Raw genomic sequence first — 19,170 nt, forward strand, 5'->3', positions numbered from 1 at the left:
ATCTCCATGGAGAAGTACAAAACATACGAAAGAACAACGGGTTGGTAATGGACCTTATATGGAAATGTATCATAGCAACAGCATCGGGGAGAGTGTAAGCCTGAGACGCTCAACCAATGAATGCCAGGAGAGCGTTACCTGCGTTGGGTTTGGAGTATAGAACGGAATGAATTTTGCTGACTGCTGCACAGTCCCTCCCTCGCTAATAGGGGACATGAGCCTGTTATTGCAATGACGAATAAACTTTGCTGCTATCACTGAGATCCTGGCCTAACCTGAATTTTTTGGCTTTGAGTGTTTCTCACAAACGTGGTGTCAAAACCAAATGTGGTTAATCGTTTCAAGCCATGGCTTGGCTGCACGCATCTGCCCGCTTCATACGAGGTTTTTCATTACCTCGGACGCTGGCTGCAAAAAATAGAGTAATAAAAATCTTGACAACATCAATTTGCTGGTTATTTGTTTATTGACAAGTACCCCTACGCACTGAGCGCAGGTTTGGTGGGTTTGTCGAAGATTTCCTTCGTTGTCTTTGTCGTCTTCCCTTCCCCCCTCTCCCTTCTGTGTTTTTCCTCTGCCATCAAAAGAGAGAACGGGCTGGCGATGGCTTGGTGCAGACCCACAGCAGTCCTAGCGGCGAAGTGATTTCCGCGGTCTCTGGTGCCACCGCGTGGCCGATCGGCAAAAGTGCGTCGCAGTTGTTTCCGCGATCTCCCGCGCCCCCTCGTGGCCAATCGGAGGAACTGCATCGAGGTTGTTTCAGCTGTCTCTGGTGCCCCCACGCGGTCAATCGGCAGAATTGCGGCAGCGTTGCTACGTCGCCGCAGGCAGCAGGGCGCGTGCGCGCAGGCACGCGGAAGTGGTGCTCGGTCCCCCGGGAAGTAGTGCGCATGCGCCACAAGCTTTCCAATCGCACACATTTCTTCGAAGCCCTGAGATGCAGGTGAGCAGTCAATACTTGGACCGCCGGCTCCGCGACACTTTTCTCTCTTCCGATCCAGAATGCTCCTCGTCTGTTTCCTCGGGCGGTTTTATGCCCCGGTCTGCTTCGAGAACGTACTGAACGCGCTGCAAACGACGGCGCGTGCGTTTTGCGGCCGTGAGGAAAGCGTGCGTATTGCGGCGTCGAGGCTGGCGCGCGCAGAGCACGTGGCACACGCGCATTGCGGGGCACAGCCACGCGCATGCGCCGTGGCGGGCAGAGTCCGGCGCATGCCCCGTTCGGAACAGAATCCAGTGCGTGCGTAGCGCTTTTTTTTTTCTTCTTCTTCTTTTTTTTTTTAAACCACTGGCGCACGCGCCGTGCTTTCTCATGAATCGCGCGTCCGTACTCCGTGCTGTTGTCTCGAGAACCGCGCCTGCGTAGTGCGGTGCGGAGACTGCCGCGTGCGCGGTGCCTAGCTTGGCCCGTGTGCGTTGCTCTCGCGAGACTTGCTTTTCCAGGAACGCTGCGGTGCAGGGCTGGGGCTGGAGCCCCAAACGTCTGCTCCTCCACCGCGGCGGCAAGCACGTTGGGTGCCACGAGGCGCTGAGGGGCAGCCGTGAGCCGACCCGGTCCGTTCCCGGGTGGGCTCGGGCATAAATCGGCGGAAATAGACGAAGGGCATCCTGGATTAGAAGGGGAAATTATCGCTGAGCCGGCGCTCCGAGAATCGGCTGCTTGCCCGTCCCCGCAGTGGTCTGTCGAAACAGTTGCTATCTTTCAGTTGACGCGCGCGTGTTCGCTATTATCTGGAGGACTGATCACCATAGAGAGCGGCGGATTAGCGGCGCAGAGCGGTTAAAACGCCACTTCCGCGTTTCTACGCGCATGCGTTGTACAGCTTGCCGGCCTGAGCAGCGGGCAGCGGCAGTTCCGCGCATTGGCCACGAGGTGGCAGCAGAGACCGCGGGAAGAACTCCGGCGGCATTGCCGGGGACCCGCGGCGCAGGCCGCGGCGATCCGTTCTGCGTTGTGATGACGGGGGAAGAGCGCGAAGTTAGAAGCGGGGGGAAAAGACGAAGAAAACAAAGGGAAACTACTCCAGACCCCGGAAAGCTGTGCTAAGTGCTTATGAATATCTGTTAAAAAAGAAAACAGACTCGTTTTTGCCAGCATCCATTGCACTGCTTCTAAATATTCACATACCGAAATGTAACTGCCCGGCAAATTTAACGATAACGAAATAAAGCACTTTGGCAGAAAGCACAGGGCTATATTAACGTTTGCTCAGCCTCTGTCTTGTTCACATTTTAATGTGTTTTTTTCCAAGGTCTTTCTTCAACTCCAGGTTTCATTTTTGGCTTTTTATTCTTTTTAATGCCATAAAACGGGTAGTTTTAGGCCCTAGCAGGTCTACGCAGGCAGAGACAAAGTTGCAGTTCTGAGATTCTTGGGGACCGTTACATCATTTCCACAAAGATTAACAAAACCTGCAGTTCTCCACTTAAGTTTACAGATGGAAAACATGAATTCAGCTGCATGGAAAGAATCGATGTGTCACAGCTGCCATCGGCAGGATGGCCAGAGAGTTGTGCAGGTCCACTGCTTGCTCAGCTGCACCTTTTTATCTGCCCTTCTCTGGTCCTCCTGCAGCTGGACAGCTAGCCCACAAGGGCACGGAGGACGCAGACCCCCCCGGCCAGCTGCAGCAGTCGCTCCTGCCAGTGCTCCCTTTCCTCCCGACCATTCCCATTTTGCAGGCTGGTGCCCTGTGTGGCAGAGGAGGAGAGAGCTGCGGGCAGAAGGAAAACAGGGTGCTGGGATTCCTCCAGCCCGCTGCCAGATGTCTTCTTTGGCATGTTGGGGGTGGGCAGAGGACTGTGGGAGCAGCTTCGAGGCTCTGGGCAGGAGGGAAGGCAGCAAAGATGCAGCTTCAGGCAACGGACTCTGAGCTGGAGCTGTGCAGCCAGGCACGGCTGCACAGCTCACAGTCTGGACACACGGAAGAAGTTCGTCCAGCTGAGGGCTGCAGGGCTGTCCTTACCAAGCGCTCCCCCATGCTGCAGTTCTGCATGGGCACCGATTGCTCAAGCTCTTCCCACTGCAGGAGCTCAGAAGCGACAACAGCCCCGACCCCAAACCAGGCAGGTAATGACAACATACACACACAGATACACACCCGCTACAGAATCTGGCACTCTACAGTCCTCCCAGAGCTTGTTGCTGCTTTTTAGGCTGCTCCACCGCTATTCTGTCCTTTTCCCTTCATTCCCCTATGTCTCGCCCCCTTCCTTCGCCCCGTGCCATCCCCATTCCTCTTTCAGGCTTCCTCCTTTCTTTCCTCACTTCCTTCCCCGTCCCTTCCCCCACAGGCAACGGCCTGTGTTCTGCCGCTGTTTCAGCTGACAATCCTGAAACCACACTTTTCAAAGACATTGGATCAGATCGCATACTGACACTGATTTAAAAAAGAAAACAACAAGTGCAGTATTATGTATGGATAACAAACTCCTACCTGCTTGAAAAACAGTAGCAGCTCCTCATCCTGGAGTGTCACCGTCACCCCCACGTTGGGCTGGCACTGCTCATCTGCCCCGCACTGCTGCTCAAACTCCTGGCACAGCCTGCCACCTCCTTGTGTCACCTCCACGTGCCACCTCCTCTTGCCTCTCTAGTTCTGACCCCACGCGTCAACCCCATGTCCCTCCGTGTCCCCCCATGTCCCTGTGTCCCCATGTGCCCTCTCATGTCCCCTCAAGTCCTCCCACGCCCCCTGCCCCGCTTTGCTCCATGCCGATGTTGTCGGCTTGAGGACAGGGACGGGGATGCCTGTGGGAGTGGAGTCCGGGGAGACGTTGCTGGCCATGCGCAGTGGGGTGATGGTGTCCTCGGGGCATGGCTGTGACAGTGGGGTGAGGGTAGCACCCCACAAGTGGGGATCATTGCCCCCAAAATGGGGCTTGTGCCCCCTGCATGTGGGCAAGTTGTATGGGGAGTGCGTTCTGGAGATGCTTTGTCTGTTCTCCAGATCTGCAGTGACTTCAGCAATCCCACGTCGTGCCGCAGCAGAAATGGGTCCTGCGGTACGTCAGTGATCTGTGACTTGAGGAGCGCAGGGGCTGCACGAAGTACGCACGCTGCAGCCTCCCTACTTCTTTGGGGTTTGGGATTGATGTTGGAGCCCAATGGCTACACGGTGCCTTACAGGCAGGTGCCAGCTTCACCCACTGAGGACACCAAATCGTAAAATATTTTCACGATGGTCTTTAATCGCTGCGTGAGTAGGTAATGCACATTTCTCACTGGGGAGCCATAAGCTGACCCTGACAGTTTGGCAAACAGCACTCGCTCCACTCACACCGTAATCGCAGCCTTTTCGCTGCACATGCGGCTTCTCAGCATCTTGCTGCATCAGTATGAAAATCTGTGCTCTCCTACCTATGAGAAATTTTATCAGTTGCCTTTGAGGACATCTGACTGGAATCAAAATATGTGGGCCAACCTTGCTCATTCAGTGATAAACTTCCCCTTGCCAGACAGGCAGACCTAATTCACTTTTTTTTTTTTTTTTTTTTTTTTTTTTTTAAATTCATGACGTTATGGGAACTTTGAGATCACAGCCTGAAGCAGTGATGGAGCATCTGGTGAGGGGTGGTGCAGCCCTGCAAGCACAGGTGGAAGCAATGCAGCTGTGGGACCAGGTGGGGCTGAGCCTGGCTCCACCCCTCCCTCACCTCATTTAAGGGCTGGCAGCCCCCAAGGCAGCGTCTTTTGCTGGAGACTGCCTGCTGTGGACTGTTGGGTGAGTGCTCTTTCCTGGAAAGAGGCAACTGATTTTTGTTCCCTGCTGTAGGGCTTTGATCTTTGCCCTCTGATCTGAGGGGATCCAAAGCTGGACTGGAGCAGCTATGTCTGCTATGCTTGTTCTTATTTTTCTTTTCAATTCTTTGCTTAAGGGAGTGAAGGGGTTATCTCCCTTTCTCCGAACTGGTAATGGAGGGGCTGACATACATTCCTTTCTTTTGCTCTTGTCTCATTCCTGGAATGCTTCAGTCAGTCCCAAGGTAATGCTGGTTGGCTGACTGAGCATTGCAACTCTGGAAATGCCTGGAGCTAATGCACTTTTCCGTAAAGGGATCCTGTGTTCTCCAGGTTTCCTCTGTAACTCTTCTTAAGTTCAATACCTTCTTGTGAAGTCTCTGTTCCCTCTTTCATGATTCTCATTGCCTAATCTCCAACCTGAGACTCCAAACTCGGTTTGTCTGCTACCACGTTGTCCCAATCCATTTCATGACGCGTACCCTCTGCATCCCCCTCCATGTTCCCTCTGTGACCTCGTGTCCCGCCTGTGTCCTCCCTGTGTCCTCTGCCCACGTCCCCTCTGTGTCTCCTGTGCCACGTATTAATTCCGCCCATGCTGAGTACTGTTTAAGGGCACGTATTTAAACTATGTTCCGTGTCTCTTTGGATCCCGTTTTGTTTTGCAGCACGATGGGGTTTAAGGGTTCTTGGGGCTCCTCTGGTTAGTGGTTTAAGCACTGTGAAATCTGTGCAGTGGATAATGAAATGCCGCGAATCCCTTGTTCGTGCATTGCTTGTATGCAGGTGGGTTTTGCGATGGCTGTAGGACGCTCACTTAAAGATGGAATGGGGGTCACAAGGGGCTCGCCTTGCTCCCTGGGCCCAATAAGCTTCCGTCCCAATAAGCTTCGTGGCTAGTAGTAGGGTGAGGTGCATGTATCGGGCTGGGACCTGAGCTTAAGAAAACCCCCGGCCCCAGTGGCCGTTTTCTTCATCCGCACGTAGTGTAATACAGTCTCCACTACTTGAGCATACTGAACACGAGTATTCTGTTCCTGTCTTGTCTGGTTTTCTCCTAGACCTCCCTTGCAAATTTGTCAGTAGTAACAGATGTCAGGGCACAGTTCTCAGAGCACGCTGTGGCTGTCCACCCCAGGGTCCTAGGGTTCTTTCTGTTTTTATGGCAGACCTGGCTTCGTATTCATAGGAAACAAAGGATTGTCTTCTACTGGACCACTTCATCTGGATCGCCCCAGGTATCTCCATCCCAATTGTCAGGGGATGCTGTTAGTTTCCTAGTCTGTATGATAGCCAATCTACCCACCCCTCTTCCTTCCATCCCCTGACTGCCATTCAATAGCTAGCTCTGCAGCTATGGGACCCACCAGTGTGATGAAGCAGTACCTCTGGTGTGCTGAATACTGGCACTGGCACAGAGAGGCTCTATGGCTGATGTGAATCTTCCCGACTGGACTACTTGGTGAGTTTCCCCAGAGCTGTTGAGCACACAGGCTTCCCCACCTACCCTGATTGCTCACCAGGCCATCGATGTTCTTTGTGGACATGGCTTCAGGTATCATACCAGAGACTCCTTAGAGTTGGAAGCGACCATTTATGATGGTCTAGTCCAACTCGCCCACAATGAACAGGGACATTCACAGCTAGATCAGGTTGCCCTGCGTGTCACCTTGGAAGGGACAGGGCATCCACCACATCTCTGGGCAACCTGGTCCACTGCGCAGAGTCACAGAATGTCCCGGGTTGGAAGGGACCTCGAGGATCGTGAATCTCCAACCCCCCTGCTACATGCAGGGCCATCAACCTCCCCATTTCATACTAGACCAGGCTGCCCAGGGCCCCATCCAACCTGGCCTTGAACACCTCCAGGGATGGACGGGGCATCCACAGCCTCTCTGGGCAGCTGTTCCAGCACCTCACCGCTCTCTCTGTAAAGAACTTCCCCCTGCCGTCCAACCTAAATCTTCCCTCCCCCAGCTTAAAATGTTTCCCCTTGTCCCTTGCTGTGAAAGATATTTTCCTGATATCTAACCTAAATTTTCCCTTCTTCTTTCCTTTAGCTCCCCTTTGGGTATCTGAAGGCTGTTACCAGGTCACCTCGGAGCCTTCACTTCTCCGGGCTGAACAGCCCCAGCTCTCTCAGCCTGTCCTCACAGGTGAGGCGTTTGATCCTTTGGTTCTTTTTTTTTTTTTTTCTTGTGGCCATCCTCTGCATGTGCTCCAACGGGTCCATGTCTCTTCTGCACTGAGGGCTCTTCATATGGACACAGTACTCCAGGTGAGGCCTCTTCAGCACAGAGCAGAGGGGCAGGATCACCTCTTTTCACCTGCTGACCGCACGTCTTTTGGTGCAGACCAGGGTGTGGCTGGTTTTCTGGGCTGGGAGGACACTTTGCTGGCTCGTGTACAGCTTGCCGTCCACCAGGTCTTTTGGGACAGGCGTAGGCTCAGCCCTTTCATCCCCCAGCATGTATCGGTAGTGGGGGGTTCTCTTGTCCCAGGTGCAAGACACTGCACCTGGATTTGTTGAAGCTGATGAGGTTTGTCTGTGCCCGCTGCTCGAGCCTGTTGAGGTCCCTGTGGTTGGCGTCCCGTCCCTCTGGCGTGTCACTGCTCCCCACAGCTTGGTGTCGTCAGCAAATTTTCTGAGGGTGCGCTCGATCCCGCTGGTGATGCCACCGACGAAGATACTGAAGAGTCTCAGCCCCAGCACGGACCCCTTTGAGATGCCATTCATCACCGATCGCCATCCAGACACGGAGCCGTTGGCTCCTGGACTCGATGCTGCAGCCGGTTCTTTGTCCATTGAACAGTCCGCTCACCGAATCCGTATCCTTCCAATTTGGAAAGAAGGATGTTGTGTCAGAGGCCTTGCTGAAGTCCAGGTGGATGATATCAGTGGTTCTTCACTTGGCTATCGATGCAGTGACACCATCACAGACGGCCGCTAGATCGGTCAGGCAGGATTTACCCTTGGTCCTCTGGGTGCTCCAACAGGTCCCTGTCTTTTCTGCGCTAAGGACTCTACACCTGGGCGCGATCCCTAGATATGGGATCACGTTGAATATCGTCTCAGATAAGGGAAACCACTTTACTTCACAAGTCCTACAGGAGCTAATGAGAACTCTAGAAATCAAGCGGGAGTTCCGTACTCACCGGCACCCTCCTTCTTCAGAGAAAGTAGGATGGATCGGTCAGATGCTGACAAAGCGCTTGTCAAAATGGATTTTAGAGACCAAATGACCATGGCCAAAGCGTTTACCTGTAGCCCTTCTCAGAATACGAACCGCTCCCAGAAAAGACTTGGGAGTATCACCGTATGAATCAATCATAGGATCATAAAGGTTGGGAAAGACCTCTAAGATCATCTAGTCCAACCATCAACCCATGCCTGTGCTTGCTCTGGGCCATGTCCCTCAGTGTTGTTTGGGTTGATGTACTTGGGAGGGAGAGGTGAGATGCCCTCTCTTGAAGCCAAGGATAAGTTTCCTAAGAACTACATACTCGGGTTGTCTGCTTCTCTGTTATCCCTCAAGGGACATGGACTGCTGTCTCGAGCTCCACCTCTGGAATTTCTAGTGCCCTCATTCCGTGCTGGAGGCTGGGTCCTAACACGCACGTGTAAGGAATGAAAGCTTCAGCCCGAGTGGGATGGACCATTTCAGGTGCTGCTGCAGTGGATGTCGTCTGCCTTGACTTCAGCAATGCTTTCGATACAGTCTCCCACGACATCCTGCAAATGAAGCTGAGGAAGCGTGGGATAGATGAGTGGACAACGAGGTGGGCTGAGAACTGGCTTACTGGCTGAGCTCAGGGGGCGGTGATCGGCGGTGCAGAGTGCGGGTGGAGAGCTGTGAGTGGCGGTGCTCCTTGGGGGTTGGTTCTGGGTCTGGTTGTGAAAGGTAGGTTGTGTTTTTGCAGTAGAAGCTTTTAGTGTTTTCGGTACGTAGTATTGACCTTCACTGAACTTATAACCCTCTTGTGAAATAGCTGTTTTCCTTCCACTAAGAAAGCTGTTGAACAGAGTAGAAAGTTAAAGATTGGGGGCGTTCTGACTGGGGTAGAAGTGAGCCAGGTGCAAAACAAGGCAAAGATGCGGGGTGGAGAAAGAGAGCCCAGCACAGGACAGAACGCATGTGCTCACTCTTGGAAATATGGCCCTCGTATCTCCATGGAGAAGTACAAAACATACGAAAGAACAACGGGTTGGTAATGGACCTTATATGGAAATGTATCATAGCAACAGCATCGGGGAGAGTGTAAGCCTGAGACGCTCAACCAATGAATGCCAGGAGAGCGTTACCTGCGTTGGGTTTGGAGTATAGAACGGAATGAATTTTGCTGACTGCTGCACAGTCCCTCCCTCGCTAATAGGGGACATGAGCCTGTTATTGCAATGACGAATAAACTTTGCTGCTATCACTGAGATCCTGGCCTAACCTGAATTTTTTGGCTTTGAGTGTTTCTCACAAACGTGGTGTCAAAACCAAATGTGGTTAATCGTTTCAAGCCATGGCTTGGCTGCACGCATCTGCCCGCTTCATACGAGGTTTTTCATTACCTCGGACGCTGGCTGCAAAAAATAGAGTAATAAAAATCTTGACAACATCAATTTGCTGGTTATTTGTTTATTGACAAGTACCCCTACGCACTGAGCGCAGGTTTGGTGGGTTTGTCGAAGATTTCCTTCGTTGTCTTTGTCGTCTTCCCTTCCCCCCTCTCCCTTCTGTGTTTTTCCTCTGCCATCAAAAGAGAGAACGGGCTGGCGATGGCTTGGTGCAGACCCACAGCAGTCCTAGCGGCGAAGTGATTTCCGCGGTCTCTGGTGCCACCGCGTGGCCGATCGGCAAAAGTGCGTCGCAGTTGTTTCCGCGATCTCCCGCGCCCCCTCGTGGCCAATCGGAGGAACTGCATCGAGGTTGTTTCAGCTGTCTCTGGTGCCCCCACGCGGTCAATCGGCAGAATTGCGGCAGCGTTGCTACGTCGCCGCAGGCAGCAGGGCGCGTGCGCGCAGGCACGCGGAAGTGGTGCTCGGTCCCCCGGGAAGTAGTGCGCATGCGCCACAAGCTTTCCAATCGCACACATTTCTTCGAAGCCCTGAGATGCAGGTGAGCAGTCAATACTTGGACCGCCGGCTCCGCGACACTTTTCTCTCTTCCGATCCAGAATGCTCCTCGTCTGTTTCCTCGGGCGGTTTTATGCCCCGGTCTGCTTCGAGAACGTACTGAACGCGCTGCAAACGACGGCGCGTGCGTTTTGCGGCCGTGAGGAAAGCGTGCGTATTGCGGCGTCGAGGCTGGCGCGCGCAGAGCACGTGGCACACGCGCATTGCGGGGCACAGCCACGCGCATGCGCCGTGGCGGGCAGAGTCCGGCGCATGCCCCGTTCGGAACAGAATCCAGTGCGTGCGTAGCGCTTTTTTTTTTCTTCTTCTTCTTTTTTTTTTTAAACCACTGGCGCACGCGCCGTGCTTTCTCATGAATCGCGCGTCCGTACTCCGTGCTGTTGTCTCGAGAACCGCGCCTGCGTAGTGCGGTGCGGAGACTGCCGCGTGCGCGGTGCCTAGCTTGGCCCGTGTGCGTTGCTCTCGCGAGACTTGCTTTTCCAGGAACGCTGCGGTGCAGGGCTGGGGCTGGAGCCCCAAACGTCTGCTCCTCCACCGCGGCGGCAAGCACGTTGGGTGCCACGAGGCGCTGAGGGGCAGCCGTGAGCCGACCCGGTCCGTTCCCGGGTGGGCTCGGGCATAAATCGGCGGAAATAGACGAAGGGCATCCTGGATTAGAAGGGGAAATTATCGCTGAGCCGGCGCTCCGAGAATCGGCTGCTTGCCCGTCCCCGCAGTGGTCTGTCGAAACAGTTGCTATCTTTCAGTTGACGCGCGCGTGTTCGCTATTATCTGGAGGACTGATCACCATAGAGAGCGGCGGATTAGCGGCGCAGAGCGGTTAAAACGCCACTTCCGCGTTTCTACGCGCATGCGTTGTACAGCTTGCCGGCCTGAGCAGCGGGCAGCGGCAGTTCCGCGCATTGGCCACGAGGTGGCAGCAGAGACCGCGGGAAGAACTCCGGCGGCATTGCCGGGGACCCGCGGCGCAGGCCGCGGCGATCCGTTCTGCGTTGTGATGACGGGGGAAGAGCGCGAAGTTAGAAGCGGGGGGAAAAGACGAAGAAAACAAAGGGAAACTACTCCAGACCCCGGAAAGCTGTGCTAAGTGCTTATGAATATCTGTTAAAAAAGAAAACAGACTCGTTTTTGCCAGCATCCATTGCACTGCTTCTAAATATTCACATACCGAAATGTAACTGCCCGGCAAATTTAACGATAACGAAATAAAGCACTTTGGCAGAAAGCACAGGGCTATATTAACGTTTGCTCAGCCTCTGTCTTGTTCACATTTTAATGTGTTTTTTTCCAAGGTCTTTCTTCAACTCCAGGTTTCATTTTTGGCTTTTTATTCTTTTTAATGCCATAAAACGGGTAGTTTTAGGCCCTAGCAGGTCTACGCAGGCAGAGACAAAGTTGCAGTTCTGAGATTCTTGGGGACCGTTACATCATTTCCACAAAGATTAACAAAACCTGCAGTTCTCCACTTAAGTTTACAGATGGAAAACATGAATTCAGCTGCATGGAAAGAATCGATGTGTCACAGCTGCCATCGGCAGGATGGCCAGAGAGTTGTGCAGGTCCACTGCTTGCTCAGCTGCACCTTTTTATCTGCCCTTCTCTGGTCCTCCTGCAGCTGGACAGCTAGCCCACAAGGGCACGGAGGACGCAGACCCCCCCGGCCAGCTGCAGCAGTCGCTCCTGCCAGTGCTCCCTTTCCTCCCGACCATTCCCATTTTGCAGGCTGGTGCCCTGTGTGGCAGAGGAGGAGAGAGCTGCGGGCAGAAGGAAAACAGGGTGCTGGGATTCCTCCAGCCCGCTGCCAGATGTCTTCTTTGGCATGTTGGGGGTGGGCAGAGGACTGTGGGAGCAGCTTCGAGGCTCTGGGCAGGAGGGAAGGCAGCAAAGATGCAGCTTCAGGCAACGGACTCTGAGCTGGAGCTGTGCAGCCAGGCACGGCTGCACAGCTCACAGTCTGGACACACGGAAGAAGTTCGTCCAGCTGAGGGCTGCAGGGCTGTCCTTACCAAGCGCTCCCCCATGCTGCAGTTCTGCATGGGCACCGATTGCTCAAGCTCTTCCCACTGCAGGAGCTCAGAAGCGACAACAGCCCCGACCCCAAACCAGGCAGGTAATGACAACATACACACACAGATACACACCCGCTACAGAATCTGGCACTCTACAGTCCTCCCAGAGCTTGTTGCTGCTTTTTAGGCTGCTCCACCGCTATTCTGTCCTTTTCCCTTCATTCCCCTATGTCTCGCCCCCTTCCTTCGCCCCGTGCCATCCCCATTCCTCTTTCAGGCTTCCTCCTTTCTTTCCTCACTTCCTTCCCCGTCCCTTCCCCCACAGGCAACGGCCTGTGTTCTGCCGCTGTTTCAGCTGACAATCCTGAAACCACACTTTTCAAAGACATTGGATCAGATCGCATACTGTCACTGATTTAAAAAAGAAAACAACAAGTGCAGTATTATGTATGGATAACAAACTCCTACCTGCTTGAAAAACAGTAGCAGCTCCTCATCCTGGAGTGTCACCGTCACCCCCACGTTGGGCTGGCACTGCTCATCTGCCCCGCACTGCTGCTCAAACTCCTGGCACAGCCTGCCACCTCCTTGTGTCACCTCCACGTGCCACCTCCTCTTGCCTCTCTAGTTCTGACCCCACGCGTCAACCCCATGTCCCTCCGTGTCCCCCCATGTCCCTGTGTCCCCATGTGCCCTCTCATGTCCCCTCAAGTCCTCCCACGCCCCCTGCCCCGCTTTGCTCCATGCCGATGTTGTCGGCTTGAGGACAGGGACGGGGATGCCTGTGGGAGTGGAGTCCGGGGAGACGTTGCTGGCCATGCGCAGTGGGGTGATGGTGTCCTCGGGGCATGGCTGTGACAGTGGGGTGAGGGTAGCACCCCACAAGTGGGGATCATTGCCCCCAAAATGGGGCTTGTGCCCCCTGCATGTGGGCAAGTTGTATGGGGAGTGCGTTCTGGAGATGCTTTGTCTGTTCTCCAGATCTGCAGTGACTTCAGCAATCCCACGTCGTGCCGCAGCAGAAATGGGTCCTGCGGTACGTCAGTGATCTGTGACTTGAGGAGCGCAGGGGCTGCACGAAGTACGCACGCTGCAGCCTCCCTACTTCTTTGGGGTTTGGGATTGATGTTGGAGCCCAATGGCTACACGGTGCCTTACAGGCAGGTGCCAGCTTCACCCACTGAGGACACCAAATCGTAAAATATTTTCACGATGGTCTTTAATCGCTGCGTGAGTAGGTAATGCACATTTCTCACTGGGGAGCCATAAGCTGACCCTGACAGTTTGGCAAACAGCACTCGCTCCACTCACACCGTAATCGCAGCCTTTTCGCTGCACATGCGGCTTCTCAGCATCTTGCTGCATCAGTATGAAAATCTGTGCTCTCCTACCTATGAGAAATTTTATCAGTTGCCTTTGAGGACATCTGACTGGAATCAAAATATGTGGGCCATCCTTGCTCATTCAGTGATAAACTTCCCCTTGCCAGACAGGCAGACCTAATTCACTTTTTTTTTTTTTTTTTTTTTTTTTTTTTAAATTCATGACGTTATGGGAACTTTGAGATCACAGCCTGAAGCAGTGATGGAGCATCTGGTGAGGGGTGGTGCAGCCCTGCAAGCACAGGTGGAAGCAATGCAGCTGTGGGACCAGGTGGGGCTGAGCCTGGCTCCACCCCTCCCTCACCTCATTTAAGGGCTGGCAGCCCCCAAGGCAGCGTCTTTTGCTGGAGACTGCCTGCTGTGGACTGTTGGGTGAGTGCTCTTTCCTGGAAAGAGGCAACTGATTTTTGTTCCCTGCTGTAGGGCTTTGATCTTTGCCCTCTGATCTGAGGGGATCCAAAGCTGGACTGGAGCAGCTATGTCTGCTATGCTTGTTCTTATTTTTCTTTTCAATTCTTTGCTTAAGGGAGTGAAGGGGTTATCTCCCTTTCTCCGAACTGGTAATGGAGGGGCTGACATACATTCCTTTCTTTTGCTCTTGTCTCATTCCTGGAATGCTTCAGTCAGTCCCAAGGTAATGCTGGTTGGCTGACTGAGCATTGCAACTCTGGAAATGCCTGGAGCTAATGCACTTTTCCGTAAAGGGATCCTGTGTTCTCCAGGTTTCCTCTGTAACTCTTCTTAAGTTCAATACCTTCTTGTGAAGTCTCTGTTCCCTCTTTCATGATTCTCATTGCCTAATCTCCAACCTGAGACTCCAAACTCGGTTTGTCTGCTACCACGTTGTCCCAATCCATTTCATGACGCGTACCCTCTGCATCCCCCTCCATGTTCCCTCTGTGACCTCGTGTCCCGCCTGTGTCCTCCCTGTGTCCTCTGCCCACGTCCCCTCTGTGTCTCCTGTGCCACGTATTAATTCCGCCCATGCTGAGTACTGTTTAAGGGCACGTATTTAAACTATGTTCCGTGTCTCTTTGGATCCCGTTCTGTTTTGCAGCACGATGGGGTTTAAGGGTTCTTGGGGCTCCTCTGGTTAGTGGTTTAAGCACTGTGAAATCTGTGCAGTGGATAATGAAATGCCGCGAATCCCTTGTTCGTGCATTGCTTGTATGCAGGTGGGTTTTGCGATGGCTGTAGGACGCTCACTTAAAGATGGAATGGGGGTCACAAGGGGCTCGCCTTGCTCCCTGGGCCCAATAAGCTTCCGTCCCAATAAGCTTCGTGGCTAGTAGTAGGGTGAGGTGCATGTATCGGGCTGGGACCTGAGCTTAAGAAAACCCCCGGCCCCAGTGGCCGTTTTCTTCATCCGCACGTAGTGTAATACAGTCTCCACTACTTGAGCATACTGAACACGAATATTCTGTTCCTGTCTTGTCTGGTTTTCTCCTAGACCTCCCTTGCAAATTTGTCAGTAGTAACAGATGTCAGGGCACAGTTCTCAGAGCACGCTGTGGCTGTCCACCCCAGGGTCCTAGGGTTCTTTCTGTTTTTATGGCAGACCTGGCTTCGTATTCATAGGAAACAAAGGATTGTCTTCTACTGGACCACTTCATCTGGATCGCCCCAGGTATCTCCATCCCAATTGTCAGGGGATGCTGTTAGTTTCCTAGTCTGTATGATAGCCAATCTACCCACCCCTCTTCCTTCCATCCCCTGACTGCCATTCAATAGCTAGCTCTGCAGCTATGGGACCCACCAGTGTGATGAAGCAGTACCTCTGGTGTGCTGAATACTGGCACTGGCACAGAGAGGCTCTATGGCTGATGTGAATCTTCCCGACTGGACTACTTGGTGAGTTTCCCCAGAGCTGTTGAGCACACAGGCTTCCCCACCTACCCTGATTGCTCACCAGGCCATCGATGTTCTTTGTGGACATGGCTTCAGGTATCATACCAGAGACTCCTTAGAGTTGGAAGCGACCATTTATGATGGTCTAGTCCAACTCGCCCACAATGAACAGGGACATTCACAGCTAGATCAGGTTGCCCTGCGTGTCACCTTGGAAGGGACAGGGCATCCACCACATCTCTGGGCAACCTGGTCCACTGCGCAGAGTCACAGAATGTCCCGGGTTGGAAGGGACCTCGAGGATCGTGAATCTCCAACCCCCCTGCTACATGCAGGGCCATCAACCTCCCCATTTCATACTAGACCAGGCTGCCCAGGGCCCCATCCAACCTGGCCTTGAACACCTCCAGGGATGGACGGGGCATCCACAGCCTCTCTGGGCAGCTGTTCCAGCACCTCACCGCTCTCTCTGTAAAGAACTTCCCCCTGCCGTCCAACCTAAATCTTCCCTCACCCAGCTTAAAATGTTTCCCCTTGTCCCTTGCTGTGAAAGATATTTTCCTGATATCTAACCTAAATTTTCCCTTCTTCTTTCCTTTAGCTCCCCTTTGGGTATCTGAAGGCTGTTACCAGGTCACCTCGGAGCCTTCACTTCTCCGGGCTGAACAGCCCCAGCTCTCTCAGCCTGTCCTCACAGGTGAGGCGTTTGATCCTTTGGTTCTTTTTTTTTTTTTTTCTTGTGGCCATCCTCTGCATGTGCTCCAACGGGTCCATGTCTCTTCTGCACTGAGGGCTCTTCATATGGACACAGTACTCCAGGTGAGGCCTCTTCAGCACAGAGCAGAGGGGCAGGATCACCTCTTTTCACCTGCTGACCGCACGTCTTTTGGTGCAGACCAGGGTGTGGCTGGTTTTCTGGGCTGGGAGGACACTTTGCTGGCTCGTGTACAGCTTGCCGTCCACCAGGTCTTTTGGGACAGGCGTAGGCTCAGCCCTTTCATCCCCCAGCATGTATCGGTAGTGGGGGGTTCTCTTGTCCCAGGTGCAAGACACTGCACCTGGATTTGTTGAAGCTGATGAGGTTTGTCTGTGCCCGCTGCTCGAGCCTGTTGAGGTCCCTGTGGTTGGCGTCCCGTCCCTCTGGCGTGTCACTGCTCCCCACAGCTTGGTGTCGTCAGCAAATTTTCTGAGGGTGCGCTCGATCCCGCTGGTGATGCCACCGACGAAGATACTGAAGAGTCTCAGCCCCAGCACGGACCCCTTTGAGATGCCATTCATCACCGATCGCCATCCAGACACGGAGCCGTTGGCTCCTGGACTCGATGCTGCAGCCGGTTCTTTGTCCATTGAACAGTCCGCTCACCGAATCCGTATCCTTCCAATTTGGAAAGAAGGATGTTGTGTCAGAGGCCTTGCTGAAGTCCAGGTGGATGATATCAGTGGTTCTTCACTTGGCTATCGATGCAGTGACACCATCACAGACGGCCGCTAGATCGGTCAGGCAGGATTTACCCTTGGTCCTCTGGGTGCTCCAACAGGTCCCTGTCTTTTCTGCGCTAAGGACTCTACACCTGGGCGCGATCCCTAGATATGGGATCACGTTGAATATCGTCTCAGATAAGGGAAACCACTTTACTTCACAAGTCCTACAGGAGCTAATGAGAACTCTAGAAATCAAGCGGGAGTTCCGTACTCACCGGCACCCTCCTTCTTCAGAGAAAGTAGGATGGATCGGTCAGATGCTGACAAAGCGCTTGTCAAAATGGATTTTAGAGACCAAATGACCATGGCCAAAGCGTTTACCTGTAGCCCTTCTCAGAATACGAACCGCTCCCAGAAAAGACTTGGGAGTATCACCGTATGAAGTGTTGTTTGGGTTGATGTACTTGGGAGGGAGAGGTGAGATGCCCTCTCTTGAAGCCAAGGATAAGTTTCCTAAGAACTACATACTCGGGTTGTCTGCTTCTCTGTTATCCCTCAAGGGACATGGACTGCTGTCTCGAGCTCCACCTCTGGAATTTCTAGTGCCCTCATTCCGTGCTGGAGGCTGGGTCCTAACACGCACGTGTAAGGAATGAAAGCTTCAGCCCGAGTGGGATGGACCATTTCAGGTGCTGCTGCAGTGGATGTCGTCTGCCTTGACTTCAGCAATGCTTTCGATACAGTCTCCCACGACATCCTGCAAATGAAGCTGAGGAAGCGTGGGATAGATGAGTGGACAACGAGGTGGGCTGAGAACTGGCTTACTGGCTGAGCTCAGGGGGCGGTGATCGGCGGTGCAGAGTGCGGGTGGAGAGCTGTGAGTGGCGGTGCTCCTTGGGGGTTGGTTCTGGGTCTGGTTGTGAAAGGTAGGTTGTGTTTTTGCAGTAGAAGCTTTTAGCGTTTTCGGTACGTAGTATTGACCTTCACTGAACTTATAACCCTCTTGTGAAATAGCTGTTTTCCTTCCACTAAGAAAGCTGTTGAACAGAGTAGAAAGTTAAAGATTGGGGGCGTTCTGACTGGGGTAGAAGTGAGCCAGGTGCAAAACAAGGCAAAGATGCGGGGTGGAGAAAGAGAGCCCAGCACAGGACAGAACGCATGTGCTCACTCTTGGAAATATGGCCCTCGTATCTCCATGGAGAAGTACAAAACATACGAAAGAACAACGGGTTGGTAATGGACCTTATATGGAAATGTATCATAGCAACAGCATCGGGGAGAGTGTAAGCCTGAGACGCTCAACCAATGAATGCCAGGAGAGCGTTACCTGCGTTGGGTTTGGAGTATAGAACGGAATGAATTTTGCTGACTGCTGCACAGTCCCTCCCTCGCTAATAGGGGACATGAGCCTGTTATTGCAATGACGAATAAACTTTGCTGCTATCACTGAGATCCTGGCCTAACCTGAATTTTTTGGCTTTGAGTGTTTCTCACAAACGTGGTGTCAAAACCAAATGTGGTTAATCGTTTCAAGCCATGGCTTGGCTGCACGCATCTGCCCGCTTCATACGAGGTTTTTCATTACCTCGGACGCTGGCTGCAAAAAATAGAGTAATAAAAATCTTGACAACATCAATTTGCTGGTTATTTGTTTATTGACAAGTACCCCTACGCACTGAGCGCAGGTTTGGTGGGTTTGTCGAAGATTTCCTTCGTTGTCTTTGTCGTCTTCCCTTCCCCCCTCTCCCTTCTGTGTTTTTCCTCTGCCATCAAAAGAGAGAACGGGCTGGCGATGGCTTGGTGCAGACCCACAGCAGTCCTAGCGGCGAAGTGATTTCCGCGGTCTCTGGTGCCACCGCGTGGCCGATCGGCAAAAGTGCGTCGCAGTTGTTTCCGCGATCTCCCGCGCCCCCTCGTGGCCAATCGGAGGAACTGCATCGAGGTTGTTTCAGCTGTCTCTGGTGCCCCCACGCGGTCAATCGGCAGAATTGCGGCAGCGTTGCTACGTCGCCGCAGGCAGCAGGGCGCGTGCGCGCAGGCACGCGGAAGTGGTGCTCGGTCCCCCGGGAAGTAGTGCGCATGCGCCACAAGCTTTCCAATCGCACACATTTCTTCGAAGCCCTGAGATGCAGGTGAGCAGTCAATACTTGGACCGCCGGCTCCGCGACACTTTTCTCTCTTCCGATCCAGAATGCTCCTCGTCTGTTTCCTCGGGCGGTTTTATGCCCCGGTCTGCTTCGAGAACGTACTGAACGCGCTGCAAACGACGGCGCGTGCGTTTTGCGGCCGTGAGGAAAGCGTGCGTATTGCGGCGTCGAGGCTGGCGCGCGCAGAGCACGTGGCACACGCGCATTGCGGGGCACAGCCACGCGCATGCGCCGTGGCGGGCAGAGTCCGGCGCATGCCCCGTTCGGAACAGAATCCAGTGCGTGCGTAGCGCTTTTTTTTTTCTTCTTCTTCTTTTTTTTTTTAAACCACTGGCGCACGCGCCGTGCTTTCTCATGAATCGCGCGTCCGTACTCCGTGCTGTTGTCTCGAGAACCGCGCCTGCGTAGTGCGGTGCGGAGACTGCCGCGTGCGCGGTGCCTAGCTTGGCCCGTGTGCGTTGCTCTCGCGAGACTTGCTTTTCCAGGAACGCTGCGG

General features: G+C 53.5%; 2 protein-coding genes across 2 annotated transcripts; both read left to right on the plus strand.

The window, feature by feature from the left end:
* Positions 1-1,957: 1,957 nt before the first annotated feature.
* Positions 1,958-9,209, plus strand: LOC149915481 (uncharacterized). The gene is made up of 5 exons (XM_090121679.1): positions 1,958-1,971; positions 4,553-4,724; positions 5,911-5,979; positions 6,802-6,897; positions 7,243-9,209. Exons 1-5 carry the CDS (start codon positions 1,958-1,960, stop codon positions 7,690-7,692), a joined length of 801 nt encoding a protein of 266 aa, XP_089977805.1. The 3' UTR covers positions 7,693-9,209.
* A 1,654-nt stretch (positions 9,210-10,863) lies between these two features.
* LOC149915482 (uncharacterized) lies at positions 10,864-18,019 on the plus strand. The gene is made up of 5 exons (XM_090121680.1): positions 10,864-10,877; positions 13,458-13,629; positions 14,816-14,884; positions 15,707-15,802; positions 16,148-18,019. Exons 1-5 carry the CDS (start codon positions 10,864-10,866, stop codon positions 16,595-16,597), a joined length of 801 nt encoding a protein of 266 aa, XP_089977806.1. The 3' UTR covers positions 16,598-18,019.
* Positions 18,020-19,170: the final 1,151 nt, after the last annotated feature.

This window comes from Phasianus colchicus, chromosome 19 (genome assembly GCF_987193195.1).
Source record: "Phasianus colchicus chromosome 19, bPhaCol1.hap1.1, whole genome shotgun sequence".
Lineage (NCBI taxonomy): Eukaryota > Metazoa > Chordata > Aves > Galliformes > Phasianidae > Phasianus > Phasianus colchicus.

Excerpts from the sequence above, each read along its gene's own strand:
- LOC149915481 (XM_090121679.1), top strand. Across the intron at positions 5,980-6,801 it reads CTTCATCTGGATCGCCCCAG|CTCCCCTTTGGGTATCTGAA; the intron begins GTATCTCCATCC and ends TCTTTCCTTTAG. Across the intron at positions 6,898-7,242 it reads CTCTCAGCCTGTCCTCACAG|GTGCAAGACACTGCACCTGG; the intron begins GTGAGGCGTTTG and ends CTCTTGTCCCAG.
- LOC149915482 (XM_090121680.1), top strand. Across the intron at positions 13,630-14,815 it reads TGCCTGCTGTGGACTGTTGG|ACCTGGCTTCGTATTCATAG; the intron begins GTGAGTGCTCTT and ends TTTTTATGGCAG. Across the intron at positions 14,885-15,706 it reads CTTCATCTGGATCGCCCCAG|CTCCCCTTTGGGTATCTGAA; the intron begins GTATCTCCATCC and ends TCTTTCCTTTAG.